Source organism: Embiotoca jacksoni, unplaced genomic scaffold, assembly GCF_022577435.1.
Source record: "Embiotoca jacksoni isolate LCO1_2020_lvr unplaced genomic scaffold, fEmbJac1.0.p SCAF_4, whole genome shotgun sequence".
Lineage (NCBI taxonomy): Eukaryota > Metazoa > Chordata > Actinopteri > Embiotocidae > Embiotoca > Embiotoca jacksoni.
In genome coordinates, this window is record NW_027185392.1 from 1,559,148 (window position 1) to 1,578,281 (window position 19,134).

The 19,134-nt window shown below is 43.2% G+C and overlaps 1 protein-coding gene and 1 non-coding gene across 4 annotated transcripts in view; one reads left to right on the plus strand and one right to left on the minus strand.

The window, feature by feature from the left end:
* Nucleotides 1-19,134, plus strand: part of LOC138208986 (uncharacterized) — a 43,838-nt gene that overhangs the window by 18,919 nt on the left and 5,785 nt on the right. For all 3 annotated transcript variants that reach the window (XM_069167275.1, XM_069167274.1, XM_069167276.1), the window contains 13 exons: nt 1,146-1,268; nt 1,366-1,529; nt 6,807-6,909; nt 7,029-7,074; nt 8,839-8,943; nt 12,250-12,345; nt 12,738-12,863; nt 12,952-13,071; nt 13,936-14,072; nt 15,579-15,798; nt 15,933-16,115; nt 16,899-17,043; nt 17,148-18,434. In XM_069167275.1, the coding sequence (XP_069023376.1) occupies nt 1,150-1,268; nt 1,366-1,529; nt 6,807-6,909; nt 7,029-7,074; nt 8,839-8,943; nt 12,250-12,345; nt 12,738-12,863; nt 12,952-13,071; nt 13,936-14,072; nt 15,579-15,798; nt 15,933-16,115; nt 16,899-17,043; nt 17,148-18,434 (2,851 nt within the window). In that variant the 5' untranslated portion in view covers nt 1,146-1,149. The remainder of the gene's footprint in view (nt 1-1,145; nt 1,269-1,365; nt 1,530-6,806; nt 6,910-7,028; nt 7,075-8,838; nt 8,944-12,249; nt 12,346-12,737; nt 12,864-12,951; nt 13,072-13,935; nt 14,073-15,578; nt 15,799-15,932; nt 16,116-16,898; nt 17,044-17,147; nt 18,435-19,134) is intronic.
* On the minus strand, nt 1,949-2,040 carry trnar-ucu (transfer RNA arginine (anticodon UCU)). Its single transcript is given in 2 exon segments — nt 1,949-1,984; nt 2,004-2,040. It is a non-coding gene; the product is annotated as a tRNA-Arg (tRNA).

Sequence of the window (19,134 nt, forward strand, 5' to 3'; positions counted from 1 at the left end):
AATAAACAATACAAGGCAAGGAAAACACATAAATATGTGACAACATGGAGGAAACAATAAAAGGTTAAGATGGTGTGAGAAGTTTTTTTGAACAGACTGAGGATCTGACTTTACTCTTGAATAAATGTCATCCAGCGTAATGTAGCTGGAGAGTTAATTCCACCAATGGCGGTTTAGATACTTTTCAATTTACAGCTATGCACATCCTATCTGCCTGAAAAGGCAAGATCTATAATAATAATAATAATAATAATAATAATAATAATAAACTTTATTTGTACAGCAACTTTCATACAAGAAGTGCAGCTTTACAGCAAGAATATGACACGCAGTGTTTCACATAAACACAGATATAAAGGAGCATTTAAAGAACAGATAAAATGCATAAAATTAAACACCAAAAATAGAGTTCAAATATAAAATAGAGCAATAAACATTTTAAAGGCGTGGTAGTGCAAAGTGCATGTAAAGCTTTATGCACATGCTTTGACAGTAATTCCACTTGTCAGACTTACCGGTTCCGAAAAGACATAAACAAGGTGAAAAGGGAATAGATCCCTGTAAACATTTGAGATATCAACCGGGTCACAAAATAAAAGTGAGTCACATGACCAAAATTTAAAAGGAAACGTGCCTTTCTGTTTCTTACAACGCCAGCAGAGAAATCACATCTCACTGTCTGCTTTATTTAACTTCTCTGGAGTATAATAAACTCTATGTATCATCTTAAATGGAGCTTGTTTATGCACTAGATTGTAAAATGATTGTCTTGTTCCCGCTTCTGTCTCAAATGATTATTTACCTTTGAATTTTCAATCAGAACTTTCATGATGAATCTTTAAAACAACTCTTTCCCTCGTTCTTCTCCGTGTCGTTAAAAGTCGAAACGCGGCTGCAGCCTCGGGAGTGTTTCCGCTCGGCTTTCTACACCAGCGAGAGAAAGCCGATCCGTTTCATTTCACTTCCGCTCAGAACAATCGTCCGCTTCCCCGAAGCTCAGCTTCTGTCACTCAGAGCCGGTAGGGGTTTCTTTTCCCTTCGGTTTGTCCTCCCTCCATGACCTCTATTCTACTCATTGCAGCGTGTCTTTGCCCAACGTGAAGCAATTTTAACCCGCTGTGTGTTTGACCTTTGACCCCTGGCAGGTAAATGGAGGTGCAGGACAGGAGTCGCTCGCCGTCCCGCAGGACCAGCCGGGTGGAGCAGGTGGTGGGACGATGGCTGAGGCGGTCCCGAGACTTGGGCAGCCGGTCTCACTCTCTGAGCAGGTACAACCTCCGCTTTGTCTTCATTGAACTTCATGAATCAGATTCTGAATTTGATCATCTGCCGTGTATTCATTCATTGATCCCGACGCCCCTGCAGAGACCGGGCTGCAGCGGATGGGAAGGCAACCGAGTCCAGCGGTTCTGATCAGAGGAACTACCCGTTCCGCTTCAACGTTCAGATCCAGCAGGACCCGGACCTCAACTCTCATGGCCTCACTCTTTCCTCCCAGACCCCCATCCTGGTGCAGGAGGTCACCCCAGGTAGGACACGGCTCAGGAAACGTGTGAAGAAACAGTTACAAACGTCCATGAGGCTGCGTCATGTGTTTATATATAGTTATTCTCCAGACTCCGTATGAAGCCTCTTGTCCTGGAAAACAATGCAGCACTTCTCCTGCCGGACAGCTCAGGGGGAGGAACGAGATTTCAGTCTGTATCAGCGAGTTTGTTCTCACCTAAACCTGCAGTGTCAGCTATAAAAGCAGCAACGTCTTGCTGGTACATCTCCACTGACTCAGACTTCTTCTCCCTCAGAGATCCCGTCCGAGAGACAACTTCCAATACAAAAAGTCTAAAGTGTTTTCGTCCAAAAACAAAACAGCTCCATTCATTCACTCTGTATGAGTCTGACTTCCTCGCTGTAGACTTTCTGAGATCTATTGAACATAAGATCTACTCATCGACTCTGGTGGGACTCGAACCCACAACCTTTGAATCACTTCTTTGGTGTTTAACTAGAAGTCCAATGCGCTATCCATTACGCCACAGAGCCACATGCCAGTTGGATCAGCTGGACGTCACAGAAGAACTCGGTCTCAACGGTCTGACAACACTAACAAAAAGCTGATTTACAGCTCGTGTTGACAGTTGACTGAGTTCTTCTGTGACTTTTGTCTTGAACAGCGAAGCTCCGCCCCTCTTGAAATGTGAACACCTCGACCGGCTCATTGCTTCATCACCGTAGACCTTCTGAGAGCTATTGAACCTAAGATTTTAACTAAACAGCGACTCTGGTGGGACTGAAACCCACAAACTTTGAATCACTTCTTTGGTGTTTAACTAAGAAGTCCATTGCACCACAGAGCCACGTACTTGTTGATCCAGGTGGGTTGCAAAGAATGTTTTACCTCAAAGGCCTCAAAACGTCATAGAAGAACTCGGTCTTAACAGTCTGACAACCGGCTAACAAAGCTAACAAAAAGCTGATTTCACTCAAAAACAGCTAAACTGAAGTAAAAATAAAAGCAAACAATGGCAACAATGAACTAACAAAGCTAACAAACAGCTAACTTCACCAAAAACTAGCTAAATTCAAGTTTACAAACAGCGAACAATGAAATAACAAAGCTAACAGTTAATTTTGTTGAAAACGGCTGGACTCAAGTTAACATTCAGCTAACAAACCGCTAACAATTCATACAGTGCTAACAACCCTCAGAAGGTCCCAGTAGAACTCGGTGTTGACAGTCTGACTCTGGGGGACGAATTCACGATGACTCAACCCCGCCAATGTCAAAGCAAACCCACCTTGTGTCTCCCGACCTGACGCAGCTTCTTTGGTATTGGACAGTGAAGCTCCGCCCCCTCTCGAAACGTGAACGTCAGTCAGAACAACTTCACCCGGCTCATCGCTTCATCGCCGTAGACTTTCTGAAACATTTCAAGGGTCTCTGTTGACCATTTCCAGAGTCTGTCACTAAATTGAATGTGTGCCACTTGTCCCCGACAATGGGAGGAGGAGGAGGAAGAAGAGGAGGACAAACATGAGTTGTTTGAGTACCTTGTCAGGATGCCCTAAGGGACCCTCCTCGAAGCTGTCCTGCAAAAATCAAAGCGGAGCAATAATTTTGCTGCATAGCCTGAAAATGAGGAACTTATTTTCTATCTTTTTTTTCCATCTACGTCTCTGTTTAAGCTGCTTAAAAATAAGTCAAAAGTAAAAACTACCGTGCACTGAGACGGATTGGAGCACCCTCCCATCAGTTATGGTGTGCTATAAGTCTTACTGAGGGAAAATGTATTGTATTCTTTCAGGAACAGAACATTTTGTCGTCCTGTTATCCAGGGAACAGTCCATTTCTTCTGCATAAAGTCTCCTCAGCAGATGAGGGAGTGGACCCGTGCCAGGCCACTGCAGGCCTCCGGCCAGCGCACACAACACACTGACAGAAGCGAAACCTCCCAGGGAGGCTGATACCGCATGCATGCACGTAAAATTGCATTAACAGAGGAAACGTTCTGTGGCACCGAGGCTGTGTTTGGGTGTGTGTGCGAAGCATCTTCAGCGTAACGAGCAGGCAAAACAAATTTGGAGGAAGCTGGACATTGGTGCCCATCGTCAAGACTCCCGGAGCCTCTTCCAGTCCGATGTGCGTGGGTGTGATTGACGTTTTAAACGAGGTTAGATCTGCATGCAGCTGGGAGCCATAACTCAGGGCACACACACCCTCCGTCTCCAGCTACAGAGACGGAAAGGTGTGTCAGCGTTTTAAAAAGCTTCATCAGTCCCGGACAACAGGAAATTAAAATTTTAACAATTAAGTTTCCAGATTGTAACATCACGCTAAAGTATTAATCTGCTTGATCACATGTACATTCAATAACAATTACATTTACAGAGAATCAATTTCTCCACTGCGATAAATAAAATACTTTCTGTTCATCTAAGAACAAATGTAGATGATACAGATGCATTATCGTAGATGCAGTGCTTTCACAAAGTATTTGATTTTTTTAAAAGAGAGTTTTTCTTTCCCTCTGTCAGAGGTTTTTCTCCCTTAAAGAAGAGTTTTTTTTCTCGCAGCTTACGTGGAAATTGTTGAATTGTTGGGTATGTTGGCTCTGTTATAATGCTGTAAACACAAAAGGTTCAGTCACCGCTGTTTGAGAGTAAATCCATCTGTATGGTTCAAGGATTAAAATGTAAGTTTTGAAGGTCAAAGTCTGAAACCAAACTGTAATGAGCTGCTGTGAAAACAACAGTTAATGCTCACAAACCCTCAAATATGACGAGTGGGCCAAAATCTTTCTTCAACAATGTCAGAGACTGACATTACACAAACGCAAATAGAAGCAATCTCCACAATATTTGCAGGAGCTTGCAATTTTGCAAAAAAAAAAAAAGGGGTTTGTGGGAAATATGGCCTTATGATGGGAATGAGGAATATGTTAAATGAGTTTTCTCCACACTTCCAGCTGTAAAAGACTGAACTTTGTTTTTTATGATGAATGAATGTGATTTAAAAAGCATTTAAAGCTCTTATTGTGACAGCAGATGGAGCCTTTGTTTTCTATATTACAGTCACAGACTGTCTGTTCTGGAAAGATACACAGCTTTTAGACAATTTTTATCACTTTGAGCCCCGTGATGGTTCCCTAAATTCAACACAGAAAGAAAAACAGATTATAAATCAATCATTTCTGGGATGTGTAGCAGGTTTATTATCACCGGAAGTCATTGCTTTTTATTGCAACTTTTTTTTTTTTGTCCTTGATTTGCACGTTTTTGCTAATTCCTGCAATTTTACGGCAAAAAAACTCACTTAAAACTTCACAAATTACATAAAAAAATCTCCCATTTTTAATTGAAAACTGGAAGGACTGGTATTGGAAGCATTTGCCTTTAAACATTAAAAAAAAAACATTAAAGATTAAATCCAGTGTGGTGAATACCTTTTCACATTGGTCGCTTAGGCATTGAATAATTTTTTTTTGTTCAAATAAATACATTTATCATTTATAACTTGTATTTAAAAATATATATTATTTATATCAAACTAAATCAATTACTCAAAAGTCCTTGAATAGATACTGTATGTTATATGCTATAAATATTTGGAAGTGCAGTTTGCTGTTGTGGTGCAGAAGCACGAGGATCTGAATCCCCCTGAGGTCCAGGGGCAGAATACCTCTCGTTGTCCTGTCTGGCTCAGGTTTGCTCTGTCACCATCTGTTTCTGCCTGTCTCACACACACACACACACACACACACACACACACACACACACACACACACACACACACACACTGTTGCTCATGTCTCTAGTGGCCCCGCTGAGCCTTGGCTCGATTCGTCCTCTCTGTCTGAGCCACGTGCTGCAGCATCTTGTCTGTGAAATACGAATCCTTTGTTTAAAAGCATTTTCAGGCCGATCGGTGTCACATGCATCTGTCCACGTTCAGCTCGGAAGGAACATGAAATATCATCTCATATGTCGATTAAATAAATCCGAATTATTACAGGATAACCAGATAGAAACAACATGTTGGAGGATGATGATCATGTAATAGGGGAAGGTAATGGTGGGAGGTCTTGTTTGGATCAGAAGCACAATTTCTGTTTCGCTGCCAGTGAGCCCATTTCAAATTGCAATTTGATTCATTATTTAAATAGTTTTTATTTCAATATTTGTTTGGTAGAAACTGAGACCATGCAAAATATTTTTTCCAATATTCAGCCTGTTAGCATAAACACTAGAAACACCCCCGGCATTCAGTTTCACAAATGCAGAGACATACACATGTCAAACGTTCCTAATGTTAGTGTCAGTTTATGTCAGTGTAACGTCCTTTCTATAAAAGCTTGATCACAAGTAATTCAATAAAATTTTATTTATATAACGATAAATCACAACACAAGTTATTTCAGGGCATTTATCATAGTCAAGTAACGTTTACAGCATTATAGAAAGAAACCCAACAATTCAACAATTTCCACAAGCAAAAGCTGGGAGGGGGAAAAAGAAAATCAATTTTAACAGAAAAGAAAAGCCTCCAACAGTGGGAAAGAAAAAAACTCCTCTATAACAAGAGGAAAAATTCCCATTTTACAGAAAGAAAAACTTCTGATAGCAGAAAGTAAAAACAGGAAAAACATCCTCCGACATCGGAAAAGGAAAAAACTCATTTATAACAGGAAGAAAAACCTCTATGGGTTGGAAGTAAAAAAAAAAAAAAAAAAAACACCTCCCTTTTAACAGGAAGAAACTTTCCACAAAGGGAAGGAAAAACTCCCTTTAACATTCTGCTTTCTACCAGCAGGTGAACTCTCTTTGTTTGGATGATATGGTTCTATAAGATCTCTCAGATAATAAACAGCTTTTTACAAGCTTTATAAGTCAGCATCAGCATTTCGGATGAACTTCAGGCTTTTTATTGAGTAATTTGGACACTCCGACGATAAATCCAGCCTCGTTAAACATGTACAGTAAAGGACGGTTTCATCGACGTACGAGGAGCAGGTGGTGACCGTAAATCTCTGCTGGTAAACATCCAACGTAGCTTCACTCCTCAACTCTGTTGACAGCAGACCGACAGATAATGAATAAAGGGGTTCAAGGGTTCAATGATGAGAAGGAGAAACAAAAACAGTTCAGCTGAGAGATTAGATTCGATTCCTGGTTAAAAATTATGCACCGCTGCGAGATGAAAGGAAACGGCTCAAATAAAAGCTACGGTCTGTCACCGGTGTTTCCAGAATGAGTGCGGGCCACTTGAACAGCCTCAGGCGTGACAACACGAGGACATTTTGTGTGTGCAGGTGGTCCTGCAGATGGTCGGCTCGTCCCCGGCGACCAGCTCGTGAAGATCAATAACGTCGCTGTCGATGACCTAACCCCGGAGCAAGCTGCTGAAATAATCAGGTATGCACACACAGCTGCATTCACAAACACACACACGGGATTGTTGCTACACACATCGCAAAATTAAGCAATGCAAATTACATCCGCGCTCACCCACCTTTCCTTTATGTTAATTTCAGGGAGTGTCAAGATACGTTGACGATGACGATCCTCAGGACGATGCTGGTGAGTCTGCTGTATGCAACACATACACAGATACACACACACACACACACACACACACACACACACACACACACACACACACACGTCACAAAAACACACATTAACTCACAACATCGCCCTTAAGTGGATAATGGATGCTCGTCTCCCAGCAACACTTTCCATTAACTTTAATGTATTTCTTCTTTTCTGTTTTTGATGTAAAAAAAAAAACTAAAAAAAAACAACACTTGCACATTCATGTACACACGACTTACATACAACATATGTACAGTGTCTCGATACACACGGGGAATCCAAAGCGCTGTTATCAACAAAGCCATTAATCAGCTCAGCAGGGAGGCAGGGAAGTCAGGCGTCACCGTTAACAATAATCCTGTCACCAAGGTCCCACCACTCCATCACTGTTACCTGTGAAAAGCATCACAAACTCCCCCCACAGACTCACACTCGGTCTATACCCGTGTGTGTGTGTGTGTGTGCGTGCGTGTGTGTGTGTGTGTGTGTGTGTGTGTGTGTGTGTGTGTGTGTGTGTGTGCGTGCGTCTCGGTCCAGGAGGTTGACGTATGTGTTTGCGTTAAGGTGTGACGTTCGATCGGTAAATAAACGTCCGCTCCTCAGCGAGTGTCATCGGCGGCTCTGCTGATGGAAGCATCTTCACCGAGTGATTCACGGCTCGCAACACCGCCGAGAATTCATTACCGAGCGTCGTGGAGTCGGTGTTATTACTCAGAAAATATTCATCTCTGTCGTGCCTCATGACGGTAACCCGAACATCAGAAGACTTCGTGTCTGTGTGATAAAGATTTTTTTTGTTATCATCAGATTAATTGACTGTTGTGGTGCTTCAATCCAACAACTGTAACTAGTGTTGCAGTCATTAAGACAACAATCTGTTTACAAAACCATGAAGGCAGTTCACATATTAATCCAAATTTATTTGGATGCTTGTGTTTGGGACATTTCTGTTGGAGCCCGACTGATATTTTTTCGGATGTCTAATTTGAATTGGCCTATCAGACATAGATTGATATGTCGCTATCGGCGAGTACTTGGACCACATTGGGAAACAAAAATTAGAGGAGAAAGTGTTTTCTTTTTCATTTTTAATTTCCACAATAAAGTCAAAATTTATGTATAAATATATTATGTTTCCTTAATGTGGCCCTAATTAATCTGTCATAAATCACCCGTTGGTTTGTGAACTGCCGTTTTGAAGCCTCAAGTTTGGTATTTCAGCCGTCGCCATCTTGGTATTTTGGAGCAGGAAGTGACCATATTTGCACGAGCTGGGGAGGAGGGAGCGGTGATCTGATTGGAAACCAGAGGACATTATGCCCCGCCCACCTATAGCAGAAACCTGACTGCACCACAGGCCCGTCAATCAAACGGACTCGCCCAACTCTAACTTCAAAAGTCTGAACAGAATTCATAAACTTAATTTCTATTACAAACCTGTTGCAAACACATTTTATTTCTCTCCTTTGTTTAGTCCCAAGTATTTCCAGAGTTTCGAAATTCTTTAGTCATTCATAAAACGCTGTTAAGAACAACGACAACGGCAGACGAATGGAATTCAACTTCACTGTTAAATAATCTACTGTTTGGTTAAACTGCAAAATACAAAACAAAAATCCTCCGACTGTTGATCTTTTCACGTATGTCAGACTTCACTGAAAATACCTGGATCGCATTAAGTGCTAATTAAGCTATAGAAATAGAAACAAGGATAAGACTGACAAACAGTTTGACTTTTCTTTCTCCCAGGGCCCGAAGTCGTCCTTCATCACACCAGAGAAAAGAGCCAAGCTCAGGTCCAACCCTGTGAAAGTCCACTTCGCTGAGGAGGTGGAGGTCAACGGACACTCTCAGGTGAGTGTGCGAATACACGATGGAACTACTCTGCACCTTTAACCCTGCTGGCGTTTGATCCCCTGCCTGCTTCCTCAGTGGAAGTTTATGTGTTTGGATGCATTTCCTTGAGATTCATCACATTAACAACACAAAACCAAGCGTTGTGGATAGATGAATTGATCTATATAAAAAGTCTAAAAGTAGACTAAACTTCTTCTGTTTCGCATCAAATCATCAGACCTTCATTACAAGATTCACAAATCAGTTAATAAAATCCTTTATTTCATTATACTGGTGAAATCAGAGTAAAACTTTGACCCAGTTTTCGAGACTTTTGAGACAAATCCTCGGAGTTTTGTGTTTTGATCAGCTGTACATCAGATGGTTTTGTGGAGTCGTTTAATGGAAAGTTTACTCTGCTAAAGGTTCCCTGTGGAGTTCAACTTCTCGTAACAGTTGTTGTTTGTCTCGTGCAGGAAGATGTGTGCAGTTAGTTGATGCAATACACAGTTCAATTCAGCAATGTGGATGTAAACAACGCTGTTATCGTCTCAGTTTAAATCTAAAGGGGAGCACAAGGGAATAACAAGAGCTGACACCGAACCTTTGCAACACAGGAAGTCAAAACTCCAAGGAAAGGCCGCTGAAACATTTAGAAGATATTAATGAAAAATATTTATTTACGGAATCTGTTTAATAGCAGAAAACTGCAGAGATGGAAGCAAATATATGTCAAGGTCTTCAAGGCCAAAATAATAAACAGAAACCCACACAAACAAAAAAATACGAACCTCAATAACACTGTGAAGACAAAAGTTTCATAACTAATCTGAAAACAGGAAGAAAAGGTTGAAATTTACTGAAGAACCTCTACAAGGGTTTCTGGAAGTTAAACAAGAGATAGACAAAGCACTTTTTTCAATTAGTCAGCCGAGGAAATGGATGAGAAAAATCCAAAAAGTTCTACTTGTCGGCTTTTTAATGTAATTTATAATCAATAAATCCCAATGAAAACTAAATAAGCAATTTCAACACTGAATTTTGGGTGTTAAAGATTGAATGGAAATTTATGGCGAAAGAGTTTCTTTTGTTTTTGAGCCAGCCCCTGGTGGCCCTCAGCGGTATTGCAGTTTAAGGCACTTCAGCATCGGCCTCACTTGTCAGACGCAGAAGTTACGTCAAATTTTATATACTGTCTATTGGCCTGAAGAGCTCAAAAAAATCTAACATATATATATATATAACAAGAAATAAATCCTTTCATGATCTTGTAAATTATCTCAGTTACGTTTTATACATTTCAAGCATCTTGAGTACCACACACAGTTCTTTAAAAGGAGATTTCTTATCGTCAGCTGTATCTCTGAACTATGACGAGGAGGGTTGGTTTGTAATTGGTCGGTGTTTTTTCCATACTGTATGCAGTTTTTTTTCTTTCATAAGTTTTGTTGGTAAGAGTTCCCATCTTGCCGGCGGATGTGAAATTAGCTGGTTGAGGAAAACCACAGAGGCTTGAGCGCCCATTACTGATCAGAGAGAAAACACGGATCAATATCTGCCCCATCCTGCGGCCCTTAATGTCTGTGATTACAGGACAATAAGCATCAGATCAGAGATAAAGAGATGGAGGGAGATGATAAAGAAGGAGAAGAGGCATGAAAGGGAGGCGGTGGGATGTGTTCGGCATCGTTAAAAGGGAGAGGAAAAATAAGAAATGGAAAATGGGAGGGTGACGAGGGAGATTTAACCGCTCTCCATTTGATTTCCAAAACATACATTAATGTTGCATTACATCATAATGTCAATCCACAAAAACACTCTAAAATCATAAGAGAATCAGGGCGAGGCGGGGAAAGATGACTCACCGCGGGGAGCCCATCCGGGCCGACAGAAATGGGGCAGAGGTGATGTAAGACGAGATGAGGTTTCTCTTTACATTTATATTAGGCTGTAATGTGCTTAAAAGTATTATATTCATTACAGTGAATCTGGCTTCTCAATATTTTTAAAAGAAAAAAACACATACTTTTGTGTGTAAAATTTAAGATGCCTGTGAATTATCTGGGGTCTCATCCCTGGCCATCAAATACCAAAAACTGCAACCTTGTGTCCAAAAACGTTAAATGGTATGTAAAAATGTAAATAAAAACAGATCAACTATCTACAAAATGAGTAAACCCATATTTCATTGAAAATAGACCAAAGACAACATATCAAATATGGAAACTGAGTAATTTTATTGTTTTATGAAAAATATCGGCTCATTTTGAATTTGAAGACAGCAACTCGTCTCCAAAAAGTTGGGACAGGGACAACAAAAGACTGGAAAAGTTGTGTAAAGATTACAAAAATAAAATAAACACCTGGTGGAACATCTCACAACTAATTAGGTTAACTGGCAACAGATCAGTAACATGATTGGGTAAAATAAGATCATTTCAGAGAGGCAGAGTCTCTCAGCAATGAAGATGGGGAGAGGTTTACCAGTCTGTGAAAGACTGTGTGGGAAAATAGTGAAAAAATTGAAGAATAATATTCCTCAAAGAATTTGTGGATTTCATCATCTACGGTTCATAATATCATTCAGAGAATCTGGAGAAATCTCTGTACACAGGGGACAATGCTGAATATTGGATGGTGGTGATCTTCGGGCTCTCGGGCAGAACTGCATTAAAAACAGACACAATTCTGTCGTGGAAATCACCGCACGGGCTCAGGAACACGTCTGAAAACCATCGTCTGTGAACACAGGTCATCGCTGCATCCACAAATACAGGTTAAAACTCTACCATGCAAAGAAGAAACCAGATATAAACATGATCCAGAAACACCGCCGGCTTCTCTGGACCCGAGCTCATTTAAGATGGACTGAGGTGAAGTGGAAAACTGTCCTGTGGTCTGGTGAATCAAAATTTGCGTCCTCCAAGCTAAAGAGGAGAGGGATGATCCAGCTTGTTCTCAGCGCACAGTTAAAAAGCCAGAATCGGTGATGGTACAGGGATGCATTACTGCACATGACATGGGTAGCTCGTACATCCGAGAAGGCACCATTAATACTGAATGATATATATATACAGGTTTTGGAGCAAAAGATGCTACCATCTATGTGCAGATCTCTGTGACGCCAGCTTTTACAAAATGGCGGTATTTTACAGCCTTGAATGACAATGGATGTGTATCTGTGGTAAAAAAAATATGTCAGTAGTATTGCATTTTTCTGTCTTCCCTTTCCCTGTCAGGCTGTTCATTACAATCTCATCGATCCAGCAGGTTTAACAGAACTCACATTTTCATCCGACCTCTGACTCCCCGTTTGGTTTACAGGGGAACTCGCTGCTCTTCTTGCCCAACGTGCTCAAGGTGTATCTGGAGAACGGGCAGACCAAGGCCTTCAAATTTGAGCCCAACACCACCGTCAAGGTACGCGGCAAAAGCAAAGCCCATTATAATTTCCTGAGACAGACACATGGAGTTTCAGAGGGTATGTTCAATGAAGTGCTTTGAAATGCAAAAAGGTTTTTGATTTCTAACTGAATCAAAAAATAAATTCTTGCTCACTTCCTTGTTGATCAAGATATTTAAATCTCAGTCAACTTCATGAATGTGAGTTACTGTGACAGTATAAAGCTTAAAACTAAGCTGTGATTCACTCGCTCCCTCAGTCTGATTTACTTTCCCGGATTTGCCAACCACTCAAACTTCCTCTTTCTTCTCTGAGACCTCCAAACTCTCAGCTCGGCTCACCTCGGCAAACATACCTCCCGATGTTATTAAATATCGTCTCTGAAGATGTGATTTCCTTTGAACACCAGGACATTGTGATGACACTGAAGGAAAAGCTTTCTCTGAGCCGCATCGAGCACTTCTCCCTGATGCTGGAGCAGCAGCACAGCATCAGCAAACTCCTGCTGCTACATGAGGAGGAGGGAATACAGCAGGTATCAACACACACACACACACAGATAACTGCTTTACATGAACACCAACAGCGGGTTTCATACTTTCACCTGTGTTTGTAATGTCCAGGTGGTCCACAAGAAAGAGGCCCACGACTACAGGTGTCTGTTCCGCGTTTGCTTCATGCCCAAAAAACTCCAGACGCTGCTGCAGGACGATCCCACTGCCTTCGAGTACCTCTACTTCCAGGTACACTGTCGCGTTTATTTAAAAGGAAAAACCGCTGATTCGCGGTCACTGCGGCATCAGCAGACACAGAGGGCTCATCACTTTGAAAAGTCTTGGTCAAATCGACGAGGAAAGTTCTGTAAAGTCCAGTTATTGCTGCAGTTGACACATTTCACCACGACGCACAGCAGCAGACTGAAAGCTCAGCGTGTTTGGAAATGTTCTCACAGCTGCCACGTAGGTCTTTCAGATAACGTGGTGTATTTTGTGTTTAACAGGCAAAGTCTCACCTGTAAATACATGACATACAGAAGTGCTTCTTTTCTTTATTTCTGCATGAATATGACTTCAATAGAAAGATCCCTGTTCTTTAAATAAAACAGACACTTGATTGAAAACACCTGACACTCATTTCACCTTTGAATTAACTCCAAATCCTGGAGGTTCACATACTTTTTCCACTAACAGATATTAAATATTGGATCATTTCCCTCGATTAATAAATGACTACTTTAATATTTTTGTCTTCTTTGTTTAATTAGGTTCTCTTCATCAACTTTTTAATCATGTTTTACGTCTTATTTATGTAGAAATATAATGAATTCTGAAGGGTTCACAAACTTATTTAGGAACCACTGTAACATGAGTGAAAGAAACTTTCTGCTCAGTGTTGACTTTTAGGAACAAAAAGCCAAGTTGGTGCCCGTTTTTAGCACTAAACTTCCTGATGTTGTTCAGGATATTTATCTCAATGAAATCTGTCGTTACACCGAGGCTGATCCCGAATCTGCACAAAACCTTACAGTGATTATCAGACTTTTTACAGACGATTCTGTCATTGTTTTTACTATTTGTGTTGTTGTTTACTGTGTGTGTGTCTGTCAGGGAGTGAACGACGTGCTGCAGGAGCGCTTCGCCATCGAGATGCGGTGTAACACGGCCTTGCGACTCGCTGCGCTGCACATCCAGGAGAGGCTGGCGAGCTGTGGACAGTCACCGAAAACCAACCTGAAGATGATCACGTGAGACCCATTTTACGTCATACGTGTGTCCTATGATTCAAACTGCAGTGAACACAGGACATCACTTGTCATGTTGTCACGTTGGAGATGCCTGTTGCCACGGTGCCAAAGTTCAGGTGATTTGCAGCGAAGGTTTTCCCTCAGAGGCCTCAGAACGTCACAGTAGAACCAGCTAACGGACCGCTAACAACGCAAAGAACCAGCTAACAAAGTTACCGACAACCCTCAGACGCCTCAGAAGGTCCCAGTGGAACTCGCTGTTGACAGTCCGACTCCGGGGGACGAATTCACGGTTGCACAATCCCGCCAACGTCAAAGAAAACCCACCCGGTGTCTCCTGACCTGACGCGCCTTCTTCGGTCTCGGACGGTGACAAAGAGGCGTCTTTGAATTTATTGATGCAGCCTCGTACAGTTTATTTAAACTGAACATAATTTTGTTTTTCACTTCTATTATTAGACTCACAAGCTTTTCCAGACTGACTGAGTGTGTTTGAAATATTTATCCAAAAAGGCATCGTAAATTAACGGTGCTCTAAAATATACAAACACAATGATGCAATGTTCCAGGGGATTGAAGGTTGGTCTCCCCGCTGCAGACACACAAACTTCTAGCACAGATAAACAAACAATAAAAAAAAAAAAAAAACCTGTTTACATTTCACACCGATTCGTTTTCCTGTCACACATGCACACTGCATGTCATGTATACATACAAAGACAGGTGGGGTTCAACATTTTAAACTTACAGTATGTTTATGTCAGGAAAGTATGCAGAGCCTGTTACATGAATTTAATATTAAAACTGCAGCCATGTAGCACTCAGTCTTTTTAGGTGTTTTCCAATAAAAGAAATTCCCTCAGAGCCTCCATAGCTTCTGTAGATGAAACGCTGGTAGGCTTTTTATTGTAAAACAAGGGCTCTTCCCTTCATTAAGATTGGAGACACACATAAAGTGTGTATAAACATGTTCGTCGCTTCAGGCTCTGAAAAATGAGGCCAATGCAGAAGTGCCTTAAGCTGCAATACCGCCGAGTGCCAGTAGAGGTTGGCTCCGAAAAGCCTCCATAGACTCCCATTCAACTTCTTTCATGAAATTCTAATTCCATAAAAAGATTTCCAAGAGTTATCTCGGTGTTGTTAGCTAAAGTCTCCCCTTCTTATTCGTTTTCTGGCCGTCCAACTGAAAATAATCCCGTTATTAATTAGAAAATAAGCTTCAGTTTTTTTGGGGGGGCGTGTCTGTTTGATTGACAGGCATGTGCTGCAGCTATCAGTGGGCGGGATGTAGTATCGTCAGGTTTCACGGGTTTCCAGGTTGGTTAAGAAGATGAGATGAGCTTTTATTTTCAAACTGACACAGGAAGTTGCAGCATTTGGCCGAACACTCGTGTAAATGTCCCCACAGTTCCGATCTAATCCAAACTGTGTTGAAAATCCTTTTCAGCTCCCTGATAGTAATGTACTCACACTGAGACCCTTTAAATCTGTGTTTGTTCACTCCAGGAAGACCTGGGGCATCGAGAACTTTGTGTCGTCCACCTTGCTGAGGAACATGCGGGAGAAAGACCTGAGGAAGGCTATCAGCTACCACATGAAGAAGAGCCAATCACTCCACGACCCCAAGCAGAAGGGCGTGTCCGTGGATCAGGCGCGCATCAAATACCTGGAGGAGCTGAGCGACCTCAAGTCATTCGGAGGGAAATCCTTCAGTGCCACCATGATGGTGAGGTTTGATCTGAACGTGTATACTGTATATGTTTGATTGATTGTGGTTTGAACCCTCTTCTTCCTCAACGCTGTCTCCGCCTCCTCCTCCTCTCTGACCTGACCCCCCCCCCCCTCCCCCTCACCCCTCAGCTCCAGGACCGCGAGTCGATGGTGACCCTGCTGGTGGGAGCGCGGTACGGCATGAGTCAGGTGGTCAACCACAAGCTGAGCATCCTGACCACGCTAACCGAGTTCACCTGCATCACACGCATCGAGCTGCTGCCTGAGTCCGACAAAGTCAGCCTGGTCAAAATATACCTGCAGGACATCAAGGTGAGACACACACACACACACACATACACAGAAGTCTACAACCATTGTCCGCTCGTTAATCGATCGCATTGATAGAATCGTTCTCTTGGACACGTTAAAAAATAAATAAATAATAAAAACCGCTGAAGTAAATCACTGCATACTTAACAAGACAAAGGTGCTGGTGCAGGAGTTGGTGTACAGACTAAACAATCCAGGAGATAAAAACGGGGGGGAGCCTGTGCAGGTTATCAGTTTATCAGAGTGACAAGCCGACCTTGGACTCTGCAGATGAGGAAATGTAGGATCTGTGAAAGTTAAACCGGCTTCCAGAGAAAATTTAAATGTCTGAATTTCTGCGAAAAAAGTTATTTTTAAAAGTGTGTTAAAAGCTGAAGTCCACAAATCAAATCTTGGGTATGGGTCTTTGGTTCCTAAAGGTGAGAGTGCAGTAAGTGCAGTAGAGTCATAATTACATCATCTACCCCCCCCTAGAGGCTTGACAGGCAAATTGCAGGGGCTCCATGAGGCGCTGTATTATTCGTTTTTTTACGCTGTTTTTATGGCATATTTTAGCGAAGCGGACCAGAGAGTCGCTTCTTGGATGCTGCTGAGCCGCGCCGTTGTGCTTCTGGTGGAATCCATTAGCGTCGGCCTTTAAAATTTGTTTACATTACTTTGTGTCCTCTCTTGTAAACAATGTGCGGACATCAGTTACAACTGCACGTTAATTGTTTGTTGAGTGCTGAACTTACATTTCCTGTCTCATGTCTTACCGTCTTGTCTTCTTTCTCTTGCACGAAGCCCATCACGCTCCTGCTGGAGTCGGCGGCAGCGAAGGACATGTCCTGCCTGATAGCAGGCTACTGTCGAGTGTTCGTTGACCCCAGCCTCAACATCTTTCCCTGGATGGACGACTCCAAGAAGCACCGAGTATCTGCCGAGGAAGGTGCGAAGAAAATGAACATTTAGAGTCGTGTTCAGCCATGAAATGCCGAACGCTTCCCACCTGTATGTTCTAACGTGTGTTTTACCGTGGCTGCGTGTTCGCAGGTTACGTGTCACGGCGTGGCAGCGACTCGGACAACTCCTCGGACCAGGACACGGACGCGCTGGTCAACCTGGTGTCCCACGACGATAGGCCCTGCCCTCGCTTCAGGTCCTCATCCGACCCGGACGGACGGAAACGAAAAGACAGGGACAGACGGAGGAACAGAGACGGCAAAGACAAACCCTGGGAGGGTAAAAAACTGAAAGAAGAAAAGGATGCCGACAACGAGAAGGGAAAGTCTCCGCTAGGCAAGAGCGGAGAGGACGCCGAGCAGAAGAAGGAGACGGAGAGAGTGCAGGACGGTGGGTGGACAACAAGCTACGACTCGAGGAGACAAGTTGGACAAAAAGGGAAGACTGGCAGTGGCGGACCGATGCCGGCAGCGGAGGAGCAGCCGTCGGTATCCGAAGCATCAGATTCATGTCACACTGACTCTCGTGTCATCACCAGCCCGTCCATCGACTCTCTCGACGCCCTGGAGGAAGACGACCTCATCTCATGCTCCTCTTCCTCCGTCCGTCACAACGCTCCCTCGCAGACCCACACCTGCATCCACTCAGCCCTTCAGCTGCACCCGTACTCCCACGGACACGCCCAGCCGCAACTCCTCACCCCTCCGCCTTCTCACTCCCACCCTCTGCTCCACCTCGCGGCTCACGACCAAGGAGGAAGAGGAGGAGGCCGCAGGAGGTCGGGCGACGGAGCCGACCCCCAGCTCCTCTCGCCCACCTCCGCCTCCTCTCAGACGTGCTCCAGTAACCTCTGCTCCGACGACAGCTCGCTGTGCTTCGCCGAGCTCTCCCGCCTCGTGGACTTCCTGCCGAGCCCTCCGGAGGCCAGCGAGGAGGATGACGAAGAGGAAGAGTTGAGGAGGAGGAGGAGGAAGATGATGCGGGAAGTGGACGAGGCGATGAGGAAGGCATGTGAAGAGGGAAGCGTCCGGAGGGAGGGCGGGACTGACGAGGCTCCGCTCTCCCCGTCTCCGTGCTCCCCTTCCTCCCACATGGACTTTGTGTTCAACTTCGACCAAAGCGACCCTCGCTGCTACTACAACCTCTGCTCCAACATCACCCCCGACAGCGCCCGCAGCCTCCCCCACACCCTGCAGCAGGAGGTGGAGGAGGTGGAAGAGGAGGCGGTGAAGGCGGTGAAGGCTGAAGACCTGGAGCCGGTCCCCATCCTGCATCCGCCGCCCGGCTTCGGGGACAGCAGCTCTGACGAGGAGTTCTTCGACGCCAGGGATCGCTTCACCTCGCCAGAAGACCTGACCTCGGGGGCCGAGCCCACAGGTGATGTCGTTTTTATGGTGACACTGATCACAAGAAATGTCTTTCATTTTCAGAGTGGTCCAAAATAAAGGCTGTAAGTTCGGATTGTGCTGCCATCTAGTGGCTGAAGAAGTAATACAGCAGAGCAATGTAACATCAGCCAGAGACCACACCTAACAGTGATGCTGGCTGCAAACATTCAGGCTGCTCCGACACTCCTGCAAGAGAAGATTCAACCATTACACTTACAAATATGATTATATACACTTTAACACAAATTGCAGGTACTTTACTTGTGTTTTTTCATATTGTGCTGCAGGACTTTATGTCCAAGTTATCAGAGTTATTAGAAGCATAAACCTTAAAGCATTAAGTGATACAAAACTGGACATTTCATTGAGTAAGCATTTTTTGTCTGTTTATTTCTATGAAGGTATTTTTTTTGCCTTTTTATGAAGAAGAAAAAAATGTCTTGCACTGCAATCAGAAATCAAGTTCGTAAGAGAAAAATATATAAACTTAGGGTAAAAGTATTGCAAACCAATTTGCTCTTAGTTTTGTTAGTTTTCGTGACAGAATTGAAAACCAAACACGAAAGGTTTTTGACTCGCCACCAAAAGTTTTTGATTTGCAACCAACCAAGTTGAGTTTCATAAGCAATATATTGAATTCTGTGACCAAAACTAACGAAACCTTGTTTGCAATCCAAAAAATTATATTC